The following is a 24,213-nucleotide window of genomic DNA, read 5'->3' as shown; positions in this document are numbered from 1 at the left end:
TATTTTCTCATACAAACACTTAGAGAACAAATACAATGCTGTAGATTTTATTTATTTTGTGCTTTGTCATTAATGTTTTGATCTTAAAAGTAAAACAGTGCACAATTCTGTCAGGCCAATGAATTATACTGTATGAGGAATAGATGGCTCTTTTATTTCTGCAGCTGGAAAATACTTTTTGTTAAATGTGCTTCACTAAATCTGCTACTCTCATGTGGTATTCTAAAATTTATGTGACTCTTTTATCTTTTTTATCCACTTAAAATGAGCTATGTGTTTATATTTCTTCAGTTTGTGCTCCAAAATGCACTCATCCAGGAAATGCATAGCGTAATTTATTTTGATTAGAACAAGTAATGGTTTCTAACACCAATCAAGAACCTTGGAAATGAAATGTCATTTGACATTACCAAGTGTCACATATATCACATCACCTCCTGCAGTTTCTTAGTGATGAAAATTGATTTTCTATTGTCCTTTGACAAAGCTGAGGTACAGCAATTATATCTGATTTGACAGCACATACCGTATTTTCAGGCTGGGCTTTTAATGATGAAGTCTTGTAAACCTTCATTTGGATACTTGTATATTATAACAAATTAATCCATTTAGGTCAGTGAATGCTTTTAGCAGATAGAACACCTTAGGAGAGAAAATAAGTTAAAAATAATAGAAAAGTATTAGTTGCAATAGTATGTTTAGAATGCTGTTATCTCATAGCTTACTTTGTTGCTTATTGGTCCCAGCCGGTATACAAACCATGAAACAGATTTGATGAATTCTATATCAAACAGAATGCCAACAAAAACATGCAGAGTCGAGAGTGTGGTGCTGGAAAAGCACAGCAGATCAGGCAGCATCCAAGGAGCAGGGGTATCGACATTTCGGGCATAAGCCCTTCATCAGGAATAAGGCTTGTGTTCCAAGATAAATGGGAGGAGGGTGGGGCTGGGAGGAAGGTAGCTGAGAATGCGATAGGTAGATGGAGGTGGTGGCAATGGTGAGAGGTCGGAGAGGAGGGTGGAACGAATAGGTGAAAAGGAAGATGGACAGGTAGGACAGGTCATGAGGGCAGTGCCGAGTTAGAAGATCGCATCTGGGAGAAGGTGGAGCGAAGAGAAATGAGGAAACTGGTGAAGTCCATATTAATCCCCTGTGGTTGGAGGATTCCAAGGTGGAAGGTGAGGCATTCTTCCTCCAGGCACCTGGTGGTTAGGGAGTGGCGATGGAGGAGGCCAGGACCTGCATGTGCTTGGTGGAGTGGGAGAGGGAGGTAACATGTTCGGCCAAAGGGCAGTGGGGTTGTTTTGTGTGTGTGTTCTGGAGATGTTCTCTGAAGCATTCTACAAATAGGTGTCCTGTCTCTCCAATGTGTCCGATACAGTAAATGACATGTGTGGAGCTGCAGGTAAACCTATGACGGATGCGGAAGGCTCCTTTGGGGCCTTGGACGGAGGTGATGGGGGAAGGTGTGGGCGCAAGTTTTGCAATTCTTGTGGTGGCCAGGGAAGGTGTTGGGAGGGGAGGGTGAGTTGGTGGAGGGCATGGTCCTGACAAGAAAGTTGCAGAGGGAATGGTCTTTATGGAATGCAGATGGGGGTGGGGAGGGAAATATATCTCTGGTGGTGGGGTCCATTTGTAAGTGATGGAAATGGCGGAGAATGATACAATGTATCTGGACGTTGGTGGGGTGGAAGGCGAGGACCAGGGGTGTTCTGTCTTTGTTGTGGTTGGAGGGGTAGGGTTTGAGGGCAGAGGTGCAGTAAGTGGATGAGATGCCCTGGAGGGGATCATCAACCATGTGTGAGGGGAAATTGCAATCGTTGAAGAAGGAGGCCATCTGGTGTGTTCTGTGGTGGAACTGGTCCTCCTGGGAGCAGATACAGTGGATGCAGAGGAGTTGGGAGTAAGGGATAGTGTTTTTACAGGAAGTAGGGTGTAGGGAGGTGTTGTCCAGGTAGCTGTGGGAGTTGGTGGGTTTGTAGAAGATGTCCGTGTTGAGTCAGTCACCGTTGATGGAGATCGAGAGACCCAGGAAGGGGAGGGAGGTGTCTGAGATGGTCCAGGGGAACTTAAAGTTGGGGTGGAACGTGTTGGTGAAATTGATGAACTGTTCAACTGTTCCATTTGGGAGCATGAGTGGCGCCAATTGAGTCATCAATGTAGCAGAGGAAAAGGTGGGGAATAGTGCCGGTGTAGCTGCGGAAGGTGGACTGCTCCATGTACCGACAAAGAGACAAGCATAGCTGGGACCCATGAGGGTGCCCATGGCTACCCCTTTGGTCTGGAGGAAGTGAGAGGATTCAAAGGAGAAATTATTGAGGGTGCATGCATCCCATCTGAATATGTGAGTAAAGACAAAGATAGAACAAAGCCATGAAGAGATTTGAATACAAGATTACTTTCTGTTTTAATTTGGGGATTTACTTGACAGGTTCCACTGTAGATAAGCTTTAACAGAATTGATGGTTAAATAGTACTTGATACAGGCTAGGGTAATTGCAACAGATTTACGAATGAACTGAAGTTTATTGGGATTGGAGGATATAGGCTAGCCAGATCCTAAATCCAGTATCCGTAGGATAGTCAAATCTAGAAATAATATAGATGAAGATTTCACAAGCAGATGAACTGACGTTGTGGAGAAGGTAGAAGATATTAAAGAGGTAGAAGTAACAGGATTTGGAGATGATGAAAATATAGGGTTGTATGTTCAGCACCAGGACAGACTTGGGCCACAAAGAAGAGGCGGGCACAAATTCGAGGCTGAACAATGATGGGTGGGAATTGAAAGCCAAGGAAGGGTATTCTTTGGAAGGTAGCTAGAGGCAAAAGGAAGTAAGAAAACTGTCAAAATATGAACAATCTCACATGATCACTCGAGGAGGACATCCTGTCACCTGCTGACACAAACTGGTTTAAAAATCATGGATTCAGAAGGACTGGTAAGTTAATTATTAAATTCTTCAGACACAATAGACCCAAACCCACTCACCACTAGTTTAGAATCCAAACATTAAACAAATTAAAATAATGTATATAAATCACACACCTCACATCACACAGCACTCCAGCTATCTCTTAATCCAAAAAACAGCAATGGGTTAAGAAGGCAACTCACTACTATCTCTCCCAGAACATTTAGAGATAGGCAATAAGTGCTGGTTCAGGCAGTGATGCCAACAGTCCATGAATCACTAAACAAATTAATGTTCTTTACCTGACAAAATTCCAAATACTTTAGATACACAACTAGCCAAAGTTAAATTTAAATTATGAAACAGTGTGAGACTGCCAGTTTCATTATATTTTTTGTTTATATTATATTTAAATTGTCAACATGCATCCTGGGCTTAACATTAGCTGTTTGTTCCACTTAAAACTAGAAGAAGGTGGGTTGGAGGTTGATTTGTGTCAGGAGTCAGATATATGGGCGGAATTTTCTGCATCTTTGAGTGGAGTGAACAATGGTGAGAAAGCTGGGAAAATACAGCCAAAAAAAACTCAGAACCTTGTCAAGAAAGACACTGCTAATTCTCCAGAAGACTTAAATGATGAGTTCAGAACCTCACTAATGAGCAGTGACCTTATTTTTATGCATTTCTAGCTGGTTAAGAGCCCAACCCACCTCATTTCTACATAAGTTACAATTCTTCTGCTCCAAAAATTAAACAACCTCGGCACTTGTGTGAAAGTCTGAATGGTTACCTGGCAGTACCAGTTCACTATTCGCATCTCCAAGCCTTCATCGACTTATGCTTCATCACAACATCCCTGCGTGGTCCATTAGCACTGTTACCCTCCATCAGGAGCCATTAGGAACATCGTTGCACAGTTACCTTATCTGGACATGTTAGCATTTAATAGGTTTCTATGAGATGCCCTTCATTCTTCTAAACTTCAGTAAATATTGTCCTAATAATCCAGTCTGTCTTCATACATCAATCCTGCCATTCCAGGAATCAGTTTTGTACATTTTTGTTGTACTTCCTCCATAGCCAAACATCCTTCCTCAGTTAAGGAGACCTAAACTGCACATGATTCATCAGAACTGGCCTCATGAAAGCCCTGTATAATTGCAGCAAGACACCCCTACACCTATACTCAAATCATCTTGCTATGAAGACCATTTGCCTTCTTCATTGCCTGCTTTGAAGCTAATGTACAAGGACATGAAGATGTCTTTGCACCTTCCCTTTCCCTAACCATCACCATTCAAATAATAATTGCCTTTCTGCTTTTGCTACCAAGGGGACATTTAGCCACTTTATACTTCATCGTGCCTTGTATTTGCACACTCACTCAACTTGTCCAAGGTATCTCTCTCAGTGCTCACCAGCTCATCCTGTTTTCAGTCATCTGTAAATTGGAGATATTACATTTAGTTCCTTCATCTAAATCACTTTTTATATTAGTGAATAGCTAGGGTCTAAATACCATTGAAGTTTCCTTTATTTAGATTCTGGACCCTGGTCTCAGAATCCTTTTGATCACTCCCCCTCTAATGAAGGATTCTTTCACATTATGAACTTTTGGGAATTCTACCACCTAAAAATGGAAAGGTTTTCCCGTGCTGCTGACAGTTGTCTTTGGGGAAAAGCAATTAACTGATTCACATGTGATTATCTTAGACATCTATGAATAGATAATCTGTTTATATTGGTGTTTCCCTCCATGATGGCTAGAAATTTTCCATAAATATGAGGCTAAGAAGGAAAATGTGCTTGGTAGCCAATCACAGTCACAATATTCCTTCAAAACTGGAGTCTCTGGAGATACTGCTTCTCTGATAAAGGTTCATTCAGGTTTGCCTGTAGATTCTGGTGCACTGAATCCATTTGGCATATTCTGGTCAGCTTGTAATCCCTCTATTTGTTCTACTGTTATTCCTCCAAAAAGCATGAATGAAGAAATATTCATGTGAGAAAACTCATTCGACCATAAGACCATAAGAAATAGGAATAGGAGTAGGCGGTTCAGCCCCTTGAGCCTTCTCCACCACTCAATTGGATCATGGCTAATCAAACATTCGTCACATCCATTTTTCTGCATTTTACCCATAACCCTTGATTCACCTACTGATCAAGAATCTATTTATCTCATCTTCAATATACACAAGGGGTCTTCCCACAGCTTTTTGTGGCAAGGAGTTCCAAAGACTCACTCAGCAAAGAAATTCCTCCTTATCTCAGTCTTGAATTGGTGCTCCTTTATTCAAGGACTACAGCCTCTGGTTCTAGACTCTCCTGTAAGGGGGAACACCCTCTCAGCATTACCCTATCAAGCCCCCTAAAACTCCTATGTGTTTCAATGAGATCACATCTCATTCCCCTAAGTTCCAGTTAATACAGTCTCAACTTGTTTATCCTTTGCTCATAAAACATTCCCCCTCCATATTGGGAATCATCCGAGTGAACATTCCCTGAACTGTTCACAGTACTTCAGATGTGGTCTCACCAGCACCTTGTAAAGTTACAGTAAGACTTCCCTACACTTGTACTCCAACACCCTTGAAATAAGGGCCAATATTTAATTACCCTTTCTGATTACCTGCTGCACCTGTGTATTAGCTTTCTGTGCTTCATTCACAAGTACCCCAAGTCCCTTTGTGTTATAGCACAAATAAATATTTTGTTCACCCTTCCAAAATGAAGAACTTCACATCATACTTCATTTTGCCAACTTACTTAATCTATCAATTCCTCCCTGCAAACTGTTTCGCATCCCTCTCACAAACTGCCTTTCCACCTATTTCTGTGTTGTCTGCAAATTTGGTTACAGTAAATTCACTTCCTTTTCCTAAGTCATTAATATATATTGTGTATAGTTATGGTCCCTGCACTGATTGCCGTGGAACCCCACTGCTCATGGGTTGCCAACCTGAAAAAGAAGGCCTTATCCTGACTTGCTGTTTTCTACCAAATGGCCCTTTCCCTTGTTGTTTTTCACTTCTGCTTAAATGGACGCTACATCGTCTGAGCCTAGATCATCTCTCACAAATGTCCTCATTTCATCTCTCATTACTTGTGCTAACCCACCAGCTTTTTTATTCCCCCTGCCTCTCTGAAAGGTCATTCTGACACTATTTGCTACTGGGAGATACAAAAGAAAATGGCTGAAAAGCTAAACAATATCTGTGTTTAAAAATTGGATATATATAATTGAAAAATATATAAAAATCTTACTCTGCATCTATTTAGCTGAATTTCAGCAAAACCATTTCCTAATAATTTCCTAACCCATACTCTCGTATATATAGAATGGAGCACCAATCAATGTAACAGGTAAACATCTCACCTGTCAACATCTCGTATGCTGTTGTCAGTCAGTGCCACATCCTCAGCAGAACCATCTGTTCCTTTAGGTGAAAGAATCTGAGCTCGTCTTTGGTAGTGATGAAGCAGAAGGCTACGCAATCATTTCTCTACAAAATTGTGCCTTGGTTCTCTTTTTGCCAACTTTTTCTATCACCTCTTTCTTTCTTTCACCTTTATAAAAACTTTTAATTAATTTACATGCTTTTTGAGTCTTTCCATAAGTTTTAGAATTTTTGTCATGCTACTCTAATACTCCTGTCTACTTGTCACGTGCATATTCTTATGTTTTTACTAATAGAATGTTCTCTCCTCAGATCCATATCTGCACCTGAAGCAGTATTGATAAACTGACCTTGTAAATTTACATTTAAATGCACTTTGATTTAAAACTGTCTTAAACTTATTTCAGAACATTTAAGTCTACAAAGCATCCATATGGGAAAATTTAGACTAATAAATGATGTCTGAACATTTTGATGATTTATGTCACTTCCAATTTTGATTTGTTATTTGCTGATGCTTACAATGTTTTGATTAATTCAGAGTCTATTATCGTGGCTTCTGTTTAATGAAAAATAACTTATAAGTAAGGTGAACACACTGCAGAGATGTCTGTGCTTCTAGTGATAGTCAGCTCCTTAGGTGTGTATAGTGGAGCCTTGGAAAATGCTTAGGAAGATTTTATTTGCACATATCTTAAAAGACTGATACAATCAGATTGCAATTTACTCATTTTAGATTTATCACCCAATGAGGAAACAGTCTATTTAAAACCTTCAGATCCACATTATGAAAGAGAAGTTGGTGCATTGAAATGAACATATAAAGGACTGAACTGCCATGTTTTGTGGTATATTTTTGGCCACTCCTAGGTACAGAAGATCTTTAAATGAGGATTGATTTCTGTATTATAAGATATCAATGAGTAATCCACCAATGATGAACTGTATTAACTTTCGCTGGGCATATTATCTTGCATATGATCTATTCAGGGACAGCAACAAATAAATGGAGGGTGTGGAACAAAGCGAACACATCAGTCTGGATAGCTTTTGGAAACTATGCACCATTGGACAATTGTAGAATGTAGCTTCTCATTTGTGAATCCTCATATGATGAGTTTAAAGTTTCTTGAGTATGGTGCAAGTAGTACTATAGTGAGCTCTTACTGAAACAAAATGCACCTTCTGAGGGAGGAATCTGAGTTTGCTCGTGCCTCTGTTGATGTTACAAGTGCGATAAGCAAAGAGGCTTGTGTATAATTTGCATATATGCAGTTCTGGTGTTATTTTTACTCCTGTTGAATATATTATTAAAGAAAAGATTTTTTTGCCAAATTCTAATTAAACAAAGGATAAAAGCAAATTACTGTGGATGCTGGAATCTGAAACAAAGGGTCAGTTAGACTCGAAATGTCAGCTCTTTTCTCTCCTTACAGATGCCGCCAGACCTGTTGAGATTTTCCAGCATTTTCTCTTTTGGTTTCTAATTAAACAAAGCCTTTAATTGGGGCAATATGCTGAATAACTAAGGTAACTATTTTTGCAAGTGGGCAAGGAAATCACTGCCTGAGATGAAGATTTGAACTTTAGATCCTCTGGCTTCTATTTTGTAACTACTTAATTATTTTCTTCATTTTGATTTAGCTATCACTTTTGTTGGTTCTGAATTTATTGTTTCTTTTCTAGCTTCTTGGATTTGTTTATGCCTGTTACGTGATCAAAATTGTTGCTGAAGAAGAAGACAGCTGTAAGTACTCAAGATAGTAAAGATGAAGAAAATAAACAAGTCTACCTTTGTGCATTTATGCTATTTATGAAAATTCCAGTATAATTTGCACTGAGTTAAGAGATGAGGGCAAATTTCAAGTTATTTATCCCAGCATAAATAGTACTAGAATGTTAATTGTTCATTTATAGCCTGATCAAATTAAGTAGTATTGCAACAGTTGAGCTGAAATATTTTAAGTTGTCCCGCAGCTAGCTTTTACTATACGTAGAAATGTTCATACTTTTAGTTAGTTGAAATATGTTTCTGCAGTCAAACATGTACTAACAAAACAATAAAATAATATTTCTAACAATCTGAATTTAAACCCAAACATTTCTAATAAAAATGCTCAAATATTGGACTTTTTGCAAGAATGCAATGATACACTAATCTCAAGTATTTTATGTTGAACTTGACACATAGCAGTCTATTAAAAACTGCCATAACTAATTTCTGACACTTTCTGACATTGCTTCAAAGTATAATTTTATACAATTTATGTGAACAAATGTATTTTGATAATTATTTTTTGGAGTCAGAATCATTTTTCATGTTTTGGTAGAATGATCAATAAAGTGATGTGCAAATAGAATGTGCAACTCAGTAACAGTGACAACACAATTGATGTTAGTATAATGCTTTTAATGTCTCAAGGCTCTTCAAGCAACATCATAAAATAAAGCATGACATGAATAAAACAAAATATGATGCAAAGGTACATAAGAAGTTATAAGGTCCAATGATCAAAATTGTGCTCAAAGAAGTAGGTTTTAAAGTGTGTTTTAAAGGAGAGAAGTGGGGTGCAGAGGTGTTAGGAGGGAAATCCAGAGATTGGAATCTGAACAACTGAAATTGTGGTGTATCTAAGAATGTTCAAAAAACCAGAATTAAAAGAACACAAATATTTCAGAAGGTTGCATGGCTGGAGGAAATTATAAAGAGAAGGGTTAAGGTCATGGAGGAATTTGAAAATAAGGATGAGAATCTTAAATTCAAAATGTTTCTTGATTAGATACTAATGTCAACGAACAAAAGGGTGATGGGTAAGTAGGACTTAGTGTGAATTGAACATGAACAGCAGAGTTTTGGAAAGGTAGTATGTGGGAGGTCAGTCAAGAATACACTAGATTAGCCAAATGTACAAAACAAAGACATGAATGAGGGTTTCAGGATCAGATGAGTTAAGACTCAGATGAAGTTTAGTGAAATTATGGAGGTGGACATAATAATATCCATTAACAATCCCAACTTTTGCTAAACATGTAAGAAATCTAAATTTCTTGTGATATTGGAGCAATGTCCTGGACGTGAGGTGGATACCACTGATCAGCTTTAAAATATTCTTTCAAATTTGCTGCAGAATTGCAGAATTGAACTTAGGAGAAAGGACCCAGATGATCACATTTTCTTTCCAAGTGTCATAATCTGGACTGTTGCCTCTGGAAACTGTGCAGAGGCTGTTGAGTAGCAAGGCAGGCTGTGTATGAAAGACTGGCATTAATGCTTTGTGTCTTGTGGAGAAGATAATAATACAAAAAAACTGCTTTTTAACTATCAACCTTCTCAATCCTTTGAACAATTCCCCAAGCCCTATCCATGCTAACCAATGTCACCTCACGCTCCCATACATTCCCATAGACACTCACACCCTCCATAACAAATAATTCCTTTCTATCCAAACTCCATGGCTTCTTATTCTCTCCATGTCAACCTATGTCATTGCACTCACCTCAAAAGCCTTTTGTAACCCTAATAACAACTTAGTGCCAACTAATGCAAACCCATTCTCCCCATTCATAACCCTTTGTCTTTCTCCCTCCATGCCAACTTGCCTAGTTTCCACCATGACCAAATCTGAAAACTCATGCTGAGATTATGTAAATTGATGTTCTGCGATTATTTTTAAAACAAAATGCTTTTATTGATAAAAGCCTACTCACTACATTTAAATTCCTTCAACTGTTTAATCCTTCATGAAAACGATTATTTGTATTCATAGCCTCACATGCCTTAATAAATTATGTGGAAGCATACTTGAAATGTAATAGCATCCCAGGTTATGGGCCAAGTGCTGGAAAGTGGGATTAATGTAGATAGCTTGGCACAGACCTGATGGGCCAAAGATCCTGTTCTGTGCTGTATGAGTTGATGACTGTATAACCACTTGGAACTGTCAATCAATCAGGTTTGACAGGCTGTTGACAATGTGCTAATGATAGGTTGTGAAATCAGTAGACAACATATAAAGGGACCATTCAGTTTGTGTCTGGTCTGGTCAAGAGAAAGGAGACATATATCAGGTATAGACAGCTGCAATTGAGTGAATCCCTAAAAGAGTATAAGGGCAGTAGGAGAATACCTAAGAGGAAAATCAGGAGGACAAAAAGGGGACAAGAGATAGTTTTGGCAAATAGGGTTAAAGAGAATCAAAAGAATTTGTACAAGCGTATTAAAGGCAAAAGAGTAAAGGAGAGAATAGTACCCCTTAAAGATCAATGAGACCATCTATGTGTGGAACCACAGAAGATTGGTGCGATCCTGAACAAATACCTCGCGTCAATATTATGATCATCTATGATATGATTCTGAGGGATGGTATTTACATGGAAATTTGGAAATGTAAGGACTGATTAGGGATAGTCAACATGACTTTGTGTGTGGGAATTATGTCTCACTAAGTTGACTGAGTTTTGAAAAGGTGACAAAGAAGATTGATGAAAGCAGAGCAGTAGATGTTGTCTATATGGACTTCAGCAAAGCATTCAACAAGGTTCCATGGTAGACTGGTTAATAAGTTTAGATCACATGGGATCTGGGGGAGCTAGCCATTTGTAAAAAAATGGCTTGAAGTTAGGAGACAGAGGGTGGTGGTAGGGGGTTGCTTTTCAGACTGGAAGCCTGTGACCAGCAGTGTGCCACAAGGCTCAGTGCTGGGTCCACTGCTTTTCATCATTAATATAAAAGATTTGATGTGAATATAGGAGGCATGGTTAGTAAGCTTGCAGGTGAAACCAAAATATGTGGTGTAGTGGTCAGTGAAGGACATTACCTCAGAGTACAATAGGACCTTATGTACGATGGCCAAATGACCCAAGGAATGGTAAATGGAGTTTAGTTCTGTAATCTGTAAATCTATTTTTTAGATTAGAATCAGTCTGACCATTGTGGCACAGAGAGTCTCACACAGGGCAGCTCACACCTTAAATGCATTATCTGGGCCGACATGACACCAATTGTTAAAGTTCCCGTGAGAATGTAACTTTTAAATGTTCTGCGATTTACATATGAAAGAACTGAAACCAATGTGTTCATTCGAAAAGATGAGAGACTTAACAAACAATCCAAGTCTTTTTCAATATATACTTTCAGTTACATCACACTGTAAACTTTTGCTATAAATTCTGTGTCTTACGATCTTATACTCCACAACCACCTGATGAAGGACCAGCGCTCCAAAAGTTAGTGCTTCCAAATACACCCGTTGGACTATAACCTAGTGTTGTGTGATTTTTAACTTTGTATACCCCAGTCCAACACCGGCATCTCCAACTCATGACTTTAATTTAAATAAATGTGAGGTCTTGCATTTTGGTAAGATAAGTCAGGGCAGGACTTACACAGTTAATGGTAGGGCCCTGGGGACTGTTGCCGAACAAAGAGACCTAAGAGTCCAGGTACATAGTTCCTTGAAAGTGAAATTGAAGGTAGACAGGGTAGTGAAGAAGGCGTTTGGGATGCTTGCCCTCATTGTTCAGAACATTGACAATAAGAGTTGGGACGTCATATTGCAGCTGTATGGGTCATTAGTGAGACTCCTTTTAGAATACCACATCCAATTCTGGTCATCCTTCTAAAGGAAGGATGTTGTTAAATTTGAGGGGGTGCAGAAACAGATATTGCCTGGACTGGAGCGTTTGAGATAGAAGGAGAGGCTGAATAGTTGGGGCTTGCTTCTCTGGAGCATCAGAAGCTCAGGGATGACCTTATAAAGGTTCATAAAGTCATGAGAAGCATTGATAGGGTGAATAACCAAGGTTTTTTTCCTAGGTTGGAGGAGTCCAAAACTAGAAGACATAGGTTTAAGGTGAGAGGGGAAAGACTTAAAAAGGAACTGAGGGTATTTTCTTTCACACAGAGGGTGGTGTGTATATGGAGTGAACTGCCAGAGAAGTGGTGGAGGGGGGTACAATTAAAACATTTAAAAGGCATTTGGGTGTGTATATAAATAGGAAGTGTTTGGAGGGATATGAACCAAATGCTGGCAAAAGGTCATTCTAGTATAATGCATGTTTTGTGAACACAAATTGGCTATAACGCGATTAATGAATTGTGGATGCTGTTTGGATAACACAAACTAAACGAAAACAGCAATTTTCTGTAGCGATCTTATACAGTGCAGTTTCCTATAGTGCTGAGTTGCAGAACAATGCAACTGTTGTATTATAGCAGAATGACTTTTAGTTCAGATTGGGATGTATGTTCAAAGCAGACAAGCTGGACCAAAGAGTCTGTTTCCATGCTATATGACTCTATGATTCAGCAGAGTGAAGTAGCCAGTGGTTTTTTTTAAACTGCAGAATTTTTTTTAATTGTAAGAGCAGATTTAAATGCCTTACAGTTCAACAGTTCAAATGAGCTTGACAGTTCCAACGGGATTTAAATGCTTTGATAGTTTAACTATTCCAATGAGCTTACTCACTTTTATCCACATTTTTAACTCCTACTTTTGATAATCCCAGGACTTGTCCTCCACCAAAGGGTACATTACCACTCCCATACAGCATCTTACCCTCTCCTAAAAACATCTCTGGACCTCTCTACAAGGGGATCTTACCTCTCCATAGAATCCTTCTCTTAAATAATGTAAATCCCATAAGTCATGTTTTCAAAATGGCACTAATGAAAACTTGATCTGTTTGAAAGAATTGAATTTCTCACGTTCAGCTACCTCCTTGATCCACAGATGTACAAACTATAACCCACCCCCATTGACTAACCATGGCTAAAATACTAGGTGAAAGTGAGGACTGCAGATGCTGGAGATCAGAGCTTAAAAATGTGCTGCTGGAAAAACACAACAGGTCAGGCAGCATCAAAGGAACAGGAGAATCGATGTTTCGTGCATAAGCCCTTCTTCAGGAATACTAGGTGCCAGAATTGGAGACCAAACTGATAGAACTGAAGCTCTGATGCTATTTACGTCTTTGCAAATTTCAAACCTGAAATTTTGTGAAGGTAAGCAAGAGGTTAGTCCAGGCACTCATTTTCTACATTAAAATCTCTGGGATTATGTCTGAGAAACATTGAGTCCTTCCTCAGGAGGTGCTGATCCTTGACATCAGTTTAGCAATGAAAACCTGACATCCTCCCTATGAGAGATACTGGTCTGATTTTCTTCTGGACCTTTGAAGACAGACTGGGAGGAGCAGGAGATTTGGCAATGTGAGGGTGTGGGATGGATGGCAGTCCAATTCTTTCCCTCTGCTATGGCATATTGTTGGTTGTAGCAATCTCAAAAGCACAGTTTCTGACAAGTTGATCTACTAAGCCATTTAAGGAGCCATTTAAAGGCCACTTATTAATCCAGCAGGCACTTTTCCTGTATTGAGATGGCATATCATAATGTGCAAAGATTATTCACTGTGGTAGCCTCCCAGTCCATTCTAGGGAGGGATTGTCACTCAGTGGCCCACAAGTGGGGCTTAGCTTTGACAGCAAGTCACCACCGCAGCTAGGTTTCGACCATAAAAATAGCTCCTTCCCTCACCCCTATCCTGATCACTGGGCCTGCTTCTCAAATGAAACTAGGTGTCCTCAAGGGTGTCTTGGCATTGTGGTGCCGTTTTCATCATGATGCAGCCCCAGCAATGGTCACTACTATGGGTATGGATGCCAAGGCTACTTGTTTAAGCTGGAAGTATAGGAGGAACGTTGCCATGTTCAATTTTACAGAAGTCCCAGCTGTTAATTAGAGGTCATTAGTAAAATACTGCCTTAGGGCTTTGCTGTGACCCTTAAGCTTTGAGCTTTGGCACAAAATTCAACCTGCTACATCTTGTTGCTGTGGCTAGATCTGCTGGAGATCTCTCCTTTCAATCACAATCCACCTATTAATGTCAGAAAACATCCGGCCTCTGACAGAATAATGAAGCCCTCTCATGAAAAGGTTTGGAGCCTTTTACAATGTCTCATGATGAAATAGACAGGTATCCCAGCCAATCTGACACAGTTCCAGTTATCCAAATTATTGCATTACCCCATGAGCAGTACCCAAAAAAATAAATTAAATTGACATTTAACTTAATTAAAATTGGAATATTTTCTTCACTCACCATTCCCAAGAAAGGACAATGTAGAATCTCAGTCCTATTCAGTTTTGGAACAACTTGAGTTTCTTCATTCAGATTTTGAATTTCTCTCATGTACACCACACTAAACTACAACCCCCCACTCCCAGTCACTTCATGATTCCATCACTACTGAACATTGGCATGAATAATGTGTATAAAATGCTCTTGGAGGAGTGAAAATAAACCAGAATAGACAGCGTGGGAATTTCAGAACATATTTACCCTGAGAGTTTTGCTAAAGTGAAGCAGATTGGGGCTGAAGTTTTGTGGGCAGCTCCAATTCACCTACTGTTTCTTCACACTAATTGTTTAATGGTATTTTTGCAAATCTTTGCTCCTGTTCCCTCAAAGTTGTAGTAGACAGTTTGAAATTTACTTCATGTATGTTTTATATTTAAAGCCCTTCCAGCTTGAACTGGATTTGTACATTAGATTGTATTGTGACTTTTAGACTGGTAACAGGCATTATTCTGCAGAAGTATGTACTGCATCCATAGAGATACTCTAAATTATCGATGGTGTTACACATTTAATTACAATTAATCGAAAGATAAATCTCTGTTAATATAATATCTCAATTACCCATTTTCTAAAAACATGAATTAAGATGTTGCTGTCAAAATGCACCATCTGCATCCATTATCACATGAAAATTGTGTTTGGATTAAAGAAAGAATTTACAGCAAGCTTTGAGAAACAAAGGTAGGTTTTTTAGAAGTCTGGTTATAAAAGTCACTTGGCCATGAGATTTGCATTTTTTTTATATAATTAACTGCCAATATTTTAGACTGGGAGCCTCAGCTCATACATAGAACAAGGTTGACATGGGAGGAAAATTTGTTATGGATTGCTGCTTTCATAAATAATGAAAGTGCAGCAGAAAGTGTTCTCAAGAGACCAGAGTGTAGTCATACGCAAAAACTAAATGGGGCAGAGGTGTTTTGATGGTTTTGTACATGTTAATTTTATTTCCTGCAGGGTTTGTCATGCTTGGCTTTAAAACAACTAAAAAACACATTTTAACTCTTTCATTGAAGAGCATTATTTTTTATGAGCTATACTGGTCCCCCAAGTAGATGCCATTCAAATACTGCCAACTTCACAAAGATTGTTATTTGTAAGATATCAAGCAGTGTAATTAAAACATGTACTATTTTTATCAAATTTTATTTAAATTCAGTTGCATTTTTACAAATAAAAACACAATTTTTGATCACTTTTCGGTTCTCCTGCCAAGGAATCAGATCTGGAATAATTAAGAGGTTTTTTTGCCAAATACCAATTTCCATTCTCACTATAAATTGGTATAAATTAAACTGCTACAATTTAAATTATATTCAAATAGTAATAAGCCATATTTATATTTGTGCAAGGTAGGAGCAGCCACATATGTGAACAGTTGGTAATTTCTTATATTAATCATGTTTTAGAGAACATATTTAATACTCAAATAGGATGGCTATTGTAATGATTATTTTCATTATTTAACCCATTGAAAAATGTAAGTTAAATTACAAAAAGTCAGTATGGATTTGCAAAGGGATATTTGTGTCTAACTAAGTTGCTGGAGAGTTTTGAAGTGGTAAGGGAGAGAGTTGATAAAGGCAAGGTTCTTATCATGATATGCATAAAATTCAAAAAGGTGCTCGATACACTGCCAAACAACAGACTTGCGGTAAAAGGTATAAATCAGGAATAAAAGGGGCAGTAGCAACATGGATATAAGATTGACTGAGCTAAAAAGCTGAGAATAATGGTTAATGGCTATTTTTCACACTCAAGAAATGGTTGTAGTGAGTTTCCCAGGGGTCAGTATTGGGGTCTTTGCTTTTCTTGATATGTATTAATGAAGTACAGATATGTACGAAATTAAATGAACTAGATCTTGGTGTGAAGGGAACAGTTTCAAAGTTTGCAAGCAACATAAAACTTGGAAGAATTGTAAACCATGAGGAGGCCCATATAGAACTTCAAAATGATTCTGACAAGTTGGTAGATAGGTGAATATGTGGCTATTGGAGTTCATTATGGAGAAATGTGAGATAAAGGTAAAGTCATCACCATAGTTTTACCAGATCATGGGACTGTTCTCTATAGAGAGAGAGAGAGAAAGAGAGAGAGAGGACTGGTGGTGATTTAACCTGAGGGTCACCATTGCTCAGGTTGAGAAGGAAAAGCCTTTGTGGTAATCTGAAACAATGAGTATTGAACCCACATGGTTGTCATCACTCTGCATCATAAACCAACCATCCAGCCAAACCGAACTTTGAGGTAATACATTTCAGTACAAAGAACACGGAGAGACAGTATAAAACAAAAAGGATGTTCAGGAGCAGAGGTACCAAGGTGTACATGTATATCAAGTCAATAAAACATGGTAAAATAGGTAGAGAAGGCAGTTAGAAAAAGACAGGTTCATTAATAACAGTATTGAGTTCAAGATCAAAAAGGTTTTGCTGAATGTGGAGAGGATATATGTTAGTCTTTAGCTATAATATTGTGTACACTTCTGAGAGGCACAGAATACGAAGGATGAGAATGCTTTTGAGAAAGTGATGAAGAGCTTAACAAGAATGCTTCTGGGGATGAGAAACATCAGGTGTGTTCAATTAAATTGAAGAAGTTGAGATAGATTTCCTTGGAAAGGAGAAGGCAGAGGAAAAATTTAATACAAGTTGCAAAATCATAAAGGGTCTGGAAAAAGTAGTTAGAGAGATACTATTCCCAGTCTTCAAAAAGATAAGGAGCCAGAGGGTGCTATTTTAAAGTATTTTGCAAAAGAAATAAATACAATATAAGAAAAGAAAATCCCAGTGAATGGTTCAGGTTTATAATGCAGTATCTGGAAAATGTGGTGGAGACAGATTCAGTTGAGGCATTCCAGAGGGCATTTCATGTCATCTTAAAGAGAAACAGTTTGCAGGGTTATGGGGGAAAGGCAGAAGTTTGGTGGCATGTCAAAATGCTCAGACTTGGTGCAGACACGATGAGCTAAATGGCCTTCGACTGCATCATAACAATTCTGTTTCTGTGATTCTGAGTCTGCCAGATCTGGCAAATCCAGAAGGAATGAAGAAGCTGCCAGGTACAGAGGTGGAAGATCTGCCTCATTGCACCAGCATTGGTATTGAAGTCTTGAAGAAAGCAATAAAACAAAAATGAAACCCACCACTGCACAGTTCCCATCCAGGCCACCTCCTGCTCGGTAAACAAAACACACAAACCCCGCTTCTGTATATCCTTCATATCATTTTCTGTCCCATACCCAATCCTATACACCCTCAGACTCTTTACGCCAACTTATGCCCTTCCACCAATTCTTGGCCCTTCACAGTTCCTTTGCAAATCCATGCTTTTATACCCAATTGCATAAACATTCAGAATCTCCATGCCAATCCAAGCCCCAGAACCAACTTCATAGTCCCTTCATACCAATCTAAACCCCTCCACACGCATTCAATTGCCCTTTACAGCCCTGATGTCAACCTTTTAGTGCCAGCTTATGCCAATTCATTCAACCAACCAATCATCCTTATACTGAACAGATTAATTCACCCAGCATTCCCTTTGATCAGACATCAGGGCCTTGTTGAAGCAAAATATTTAAAATTCCAGTCAGAACATTTACTGCAATCTCAATCTCAAGTTGTAGCTCACAAGTTGAAACATTTATTCCGGGTGACAGGCTTGAGATCTTGGAATGACCGCTGAGGCTGTCAGGTGTAAAGTAGGGGAGGATGGAAGGCTTGACTCACTGCACCAGCACTATGTTCAAGTTTACAAAAAAACACAGTAAAATTTTTAAAAATCCTCATACACTCCACCTGTTCAATCATGCCAGCTTGTGTCCTGTACCCACTCTCATAACTTAACAGTTCAAAGTTAACCTACGGCCAGTAACCAATTGCATAGTCTTCATACCCTCCATGCCAGTAAAATAAATTTCATAGTTCTTTAAGGCTTTTCCTCTTATGTACTCAACTTCCATCATTTCCATATCCTATATGTCAACCTATGCCACTGTAATCAACCACTCATAAGGCCCTAAATTCTGCTGCCAATTATGGCCTTCAAGATAGGCCATAGCTCTTTATAAGCCATATGCCACTTAGTCTCAACCAATGCATGCCACCTAATACCCTTTGCCTTTATACCTATCTTGTCAACTCAGCCATTATTCACTTTGTGAAAACCCATGGATCCATACTGAGATTAAATACTACCAGGCTGAATTTAACTTGAAATCAGCAATTTTGGTGAATTTCATGAAGGGTTTCTCCCCCCATGAGCACCAGTGAGATTTCTCATGCTATTTTTCTAAACTCACCTCATTAACTATGCATCATGTCTCTATGGCACCCAGCTAATTGTAAGTTCCTTGTCACCACAGGCAGAAGTTCTCCCCTGCCAGGACCTCCCGAGATCCCTTGTGCTGGCACCATTTTAAAGCCCAACTGTGCACTGATACAATCGCCACTAGCCAGGAGTTGCCATTCACTGTGGACACACTGGAAAGGGAACTAGAACAAATGCTTCTCATGGCACATAAGTGACATAGCAGACACTTTCTTGCATGTGCAAGTCCAGATTTGTAAATCTAGGACTATTTACAAGCCAAACTATACAGGTTACTCATCCTGAGCCTTGTCCCATTTTAAAACTTTGTCTAAGGACTCTCTTTCTCCAGTACCTAATGCAGCCTATCATTTTCTCTTTCTTCAATGAGGAACCATCCCATGCTGGAGAGTTTTCAAATGGTTGAAAACACTCACTTTTACTCAGCAACAGCAAAAGTGAACAGTGACCAAAGAAACAGAAGCTGCATTTGTGTCTCAGAACAGACAGGAGCTGCTCTTCTTTTGAGCACCAATGACTGCACCCAGCTCTCATCTGCTGGGTTTGGGTGTCAGTTAAATCCTGACTTGCTGTGCTTGACTCTGCCGTGCTCTATCATACAGAAGGTGATGTTCTTCCTGCTCGAAGTCCTCACCTTCCTCCTCGGAAGACTCTGCCACTCCCCCAACTCTTTAGAGTCCATCAGATTCCCTTGTTGCCTGCTGTATTCAGAGCACAGCATGCTAGGATTATGCAGCATACACTGTACAGAGTGTACTGCAAGGCACCTCCAGTCTACCCAAGTATCTGAACTTCCTTGAAGCAACAGAATCTTCATCAAGGTCCTAGCTGTAGAATGGGCTACAGTGCATGTATGCTTAGCCTTCCTATACCTCTCCATCTCCATTTCCGGTGACCAACTCAACACAGGTTTGCATAATAGAGTTATCACCCATGGTCTCAAAGGGTAGCACTTGAGTCCAAGCAGCCATTCTTGTATGGCACCAGCCCTTGAAATGAAGCCGGAGTGTGAAATTTCTAATGATATAAGCTTCATGGCAGATTTCAGGATACCTGCCATTGGCTTCTAAGATGTCATACTGATAATCACAGATGACTTGTATGTTAATGGAATCGAAGTCAGCCATGCTATGATATGGCACTCTCAATGTAAAAGGTATACACTCTGTAGTACCATGCACTTGGGGGAAGCCAGACATATTGCCAATGTTTACAGCTCAGGTTGCAACAATGACCTAATCACAGGGAAATGTCATGAAGTAGTGTGACCTGACACAAATTGCTTCACTAACAGCTTGGAGATATTTGTGTGTTAAGGGTAGTAAGATCATACTCAAGTCCCCAGCACAGCTTTGTAAGTAGTAGTTGCATAAAAATTAAGTGCGATTGTCACATTGACAGCCACCGGGATAGAATGGCCACAAACTCTTTTAAGTTGCTGATTCCACTCCAACAGCTGACGTAGTTCTGTGACAATGTACCAGGACATCCTCAATTTGTGCCAACACTGCACCTTGGTCATCTGGAGCAATGTCATTGAAAATTAGAAACTTAGGGCCTTTTGTACCTCCTTTGCATCTTAACTGGGTCTTCACCTGCAAACCCTTCATGTGGAGGCAGATCAGCAGTGACTGGAGGTTATGACTGGTCCTGAGCTTACTGGCACGTCCGTTCCTCCTTCAATTTCTGTGTCTTTATTGCACCATAGCAATAGTGATAATAACCTCAGTTGTGGCGGGATCCATGCTTCTAATGAGCCTGTGTAAGGAATGTGAAAAACAGATCAGGTCCTATGTAATATGAGCAATCAGAATTCACATCATTCATCAGTGAAGGTTTAACATCGTCCTTCATTATAGGTAAGGCAGATGAGCATAGAGCCTGGATCAGTACGTGAGACTACGATGTTGGGGCCATTGCTGATGCTTGGATGAGAGAGGGACAAGACTGGCTGCTCAATGTTCCAGGGTTTCATTGTTTTAGATGAGATAGAGACGAAGGTAAAAAAAAAATGGAGGAGTTGCATTACTAACCAGAGAGAATGTTTCTTCTGCATTCAAAAAAGACCTGCTGGAGGGCTCATCCACTGAGGCAATATGGGTGCTCAATCTTCCAGGTTCACCTGGACCATCACGGACACCTTCCTCCCCTTCCTATACCTCTCCATCTCCATTTCCGGTGACCAACTCAACAGACATCTACTTCAAACCCACTGACTCCCACAGCTACCTGGACTACACCTCCTCCCATCCCACCTCCTGTAAAAACACTATCCCTTACTCCCAATTCCTTCGCCTCTGTCGCAACTGCTCCCAGGAGGACCAATTCCTTCATAGAACATCCCAGATGGCCTCCTTCTTCAAAGACTGCAATTTCCCCTCCTACATGGTCGTTGATGCCCTTCAGTGCATCTCCTCTACTTCCCGCACCTCCGCCTTTGAACCCCAACCCTCTCAATGCAACAAGGACAGACCCCTCCTCACCTTCCACTCCACCAACCTCAGCATACATCGCATCATCCTCCACTATTTCTGCCGGGGCATGCATTTAAGGTGAGAAGACGAAAGTTCAAAGGAGACACGAGGTGGAAGTTTTTTACACAGAAAGTGATAGGTGTCTGAAATGCACTGCCAGGGATGGTGATGGAGGCAGATACGGTAGGAATGTTTAAGGGACTTTTAGAAAATGCAAGGAATAGAGGGATATGGACCAAGGACAGCCAGAAAGGATTAGTTTCCTGTGGTATCATGTTTGGCCAAAGAGCCAGTTCCTGGGTTGTACGGTTCTATATTCTATGTTCATTCAGTGGGACATGGAAGTTCCATCAAAAGGGGTTCATGGAACTGCCTTGACATGAACCTCTGACATAGAGACCTTATTCTGATGAATGCAACACAAGCCATGCTGTGCAAATACAGTAGGCGATTTAAAGTGCTATATGATTACTGACACCTTACCAGCCCCACATCACTTGAAAAAGGCAGCATTACATGAAAGCACATTTTAGCAAAACCTACAGTTCAAATTGAGAAGAACTCAGTTCTCTGCCCTCATGTAGCCTATAACAGATGAAAGGCTTAACAGACAATCAATTCTTCAATGTATAATTTCAGTTACATCACACTGCAAATTTTTGCTATAAATTCTATGTTACGATCGAGCCCTCCACAATCACCTGATGAAGGAGCGTCGCTCTGAAACCTAGTGTGCTTCCAATTAAACCTGTTGGACTATAACCTGGTGTTGTGTGATTTTTAACTTTGTACACCCCAGTCCAACACCGGCATCTCCAAATCATGACTACTATGAGATCTTAGATTGTCTTGGGTCCTCTGATTACTTCTATTTTCAGAGATGATTATGATCAGTCTGTAGTGACAAATGACATGGTCGAGATTGCTTGTGACCAGGATTTCTAACCAATATAGTTGGGCACAGCATGCTTTTCACAAACAGGATGCTATGAAAATAGATTGCTTCAATCTGTACTGTAAAAACCCCTGATTAATGCAACTGCCCTTTGATGGGGACTCACATTACTCACAGGTAAATCCCATATGATCAGAGAAAAACACAGTCATTATACTACTTCTAGTTATGGTAGCAGCCATTTTTCATTTCCAGTGCACCGATACAAGTTGCATGTTTGTGGAATACAACCTAGGTGTTTCTTAGCACAGTAAGTCTCAGGCTCAGCTTTGCAATCATGGTGCCCCCAACTCCCAAACCTCCATGTTCCTTTCTTCCTGGCTCTCGCTGTTGAGCCCATCAATACACCACTTTGAATTACAACTTCATCTCTCAACATTAATTCCCAAGCATCAGCCCTCCAGCTTAGTCATAGAACATAGAACATTTCAGCACAGTACAGGCCCTTCGGCCCTCGATGTTGCGCCGACCTGTCATACCAATCTGAAGCCTATCTAACCTATACTATTCCCTGTACGTCCATATGCTTGTCCAATACCAACTTAAATGTACTTAAAGTTGGCGAATCTACTACCGTTGCAGGCAAAGCATTCCATACCCTTACTACTCTCTGAGTAAAGAAACTACCTCTGACATCTGTTCTATATCTATCACCCCTAAATTTAAAACTATGCCTCCTCGTGCTCGCTGTCACCATACTTGGAAAAAGGCTCTCCCTGTCCATCCTATCTAACCCTCTGATTATCTTATATATCTCTATTAAGTCACCTCTCAACCTTCTTCTCTCCAACGAAAATTGCCTCAAGTCCCTCAGCCTTCCCTCGTAAGACCTTCCCTCTATACCAGACAACATCCTAGTAAATCTCCTCTGCAGCCTTTCCAAAGCTTCCACATCCTTCTTATAATGCGGTGACCAGAACTGTACACAATACTCCAAGTGCGGCTGCAGCAGAGTTTTGTACAGCTGTAGCATAACCTCATGGTTCCGGAACTCGATCCCTCTATTAATAAAAGCTAAAACACTGTATGCCTTCTTAACAACCCTGTCAACCTGGGTGGCAACTTTCAAGGACCTGTGTACCTGGACACCGAGATCTCTCTGCTCAAACACTACCAAGAATCTTACCATTAGCTCAGTACTTTGCATTCCGGCTACTCCGACCAAAGTGAATCACCTCACACTTGTCCGCATTAAACTCCATTTGCCACCTCTCAGCCCAGCTCTGCAGCTTATCTATGTCTCTCTGTAACCTACAACATCTTTCGTCACTATCCACAACTCCACCGACCTTAGTGTCATCTGCAAGTTTACTAACCCACCCTTCTGCGCCCTCATCCAGGTCGTTTATAGTCATTTGAGATATCATGCTGAATAATCCCTGCCTAGGTCAGAGTGGTGGTGAGTATGGATGATCCCTCCCCTCCTCATGCAGGAACCCATGACCTTCAATGCACTATAGTCCTCACTTTATACTTCGAGGTTTCACCTTTCACAACTATTGCCTCCTCTGCTTTTTGAAATGCCACCTTCAATTCTCAAAATTGAGTTCACCCACTTTCCTGACACAGCAATGGTCACCCACTACATTCATTCATCTCCCCCTCAGGACTGACTGTGGTCCACCTCCTAGACTGACTTGGTCTCCCAGCCCTGATTGCTGTATGAGCCTGGGACTTTGACTGATCTCTGTGCAGCTCTGAGTTAGTGCAACACCCTGGCCTGATTCTGTTAGACATACAGAGCTGACCGTGGCACACTTGCAGACTGTAGTGATATGGAACCCCAGACCTCTTCAGTTGACTGACTGATTGTGTCCAAGCCCCTAAATGAGAGTGGATGCTACATTTGACCCCCTGACTGAAGGTTGTTTCCATTGATCTGACTGGGAGTATGACCATTTTTTTGAAGCGCATGCAGTATGTTTGTCGCAAACACTTCTGACACATGGTGCAGGTGTGAGATTCAGTTAACATGCTCCCATATAGTGGCA

General features: G+C 40.2%; 1 protein-coding gene across 4 annotated transcripts in view; it reads left to right on the top strand.

Annotated features, from left to right (window-relative positions):
* nkain2 (sodium/potassium transporting ATPase interacting 2) overlaps positions 1 to 24,213 on the top strand; it is a 532,063-nt gene that overhangs the window by 470,389 nt on the left and 37,461 nt on the right. For all 4 annotated transcript variants that reach the window (XR_006310461.2, XR_015751839.1, XM_087976059.1 and 1 more), the window contains one exon: positions 8,006 to 8,066. Coding sequence is in view for 2 of the 4 variants with exons in the window: in XM_087976059.1 (XP_087832185.1) it covers positions 8,006 to 8,066 (61 nt within the window). In the remaining 2 variants the exon portion in view is untranslated. The remainder of the gene's footprint in view (positions 1 to 8,005; positions 8,067 to 24,213) is intronic.

The sequence above is a fragment of the Chiloscyllium plagiosum genome, unplaced genomic scaffold (assembly GCF_037043375.1).
Source record: "Chiloscyllium plagiosum isolate Xiang-an unplaced genomic scaffold, Cpla_swu_hap1 HiC_scaffold_3, whole genome shotgun sequence".
NCBI classification, from domain to species: Eukaryota; Metazoa; Chordata; class Chondrichthyes; order Orectolobiformes; family Hemiscylliidae; genus Chiloscyllium; species Chiloscyllium plagiosum.
This window is presented reverse-complemented; position numbering and strand designations above follow the sequence as displayed.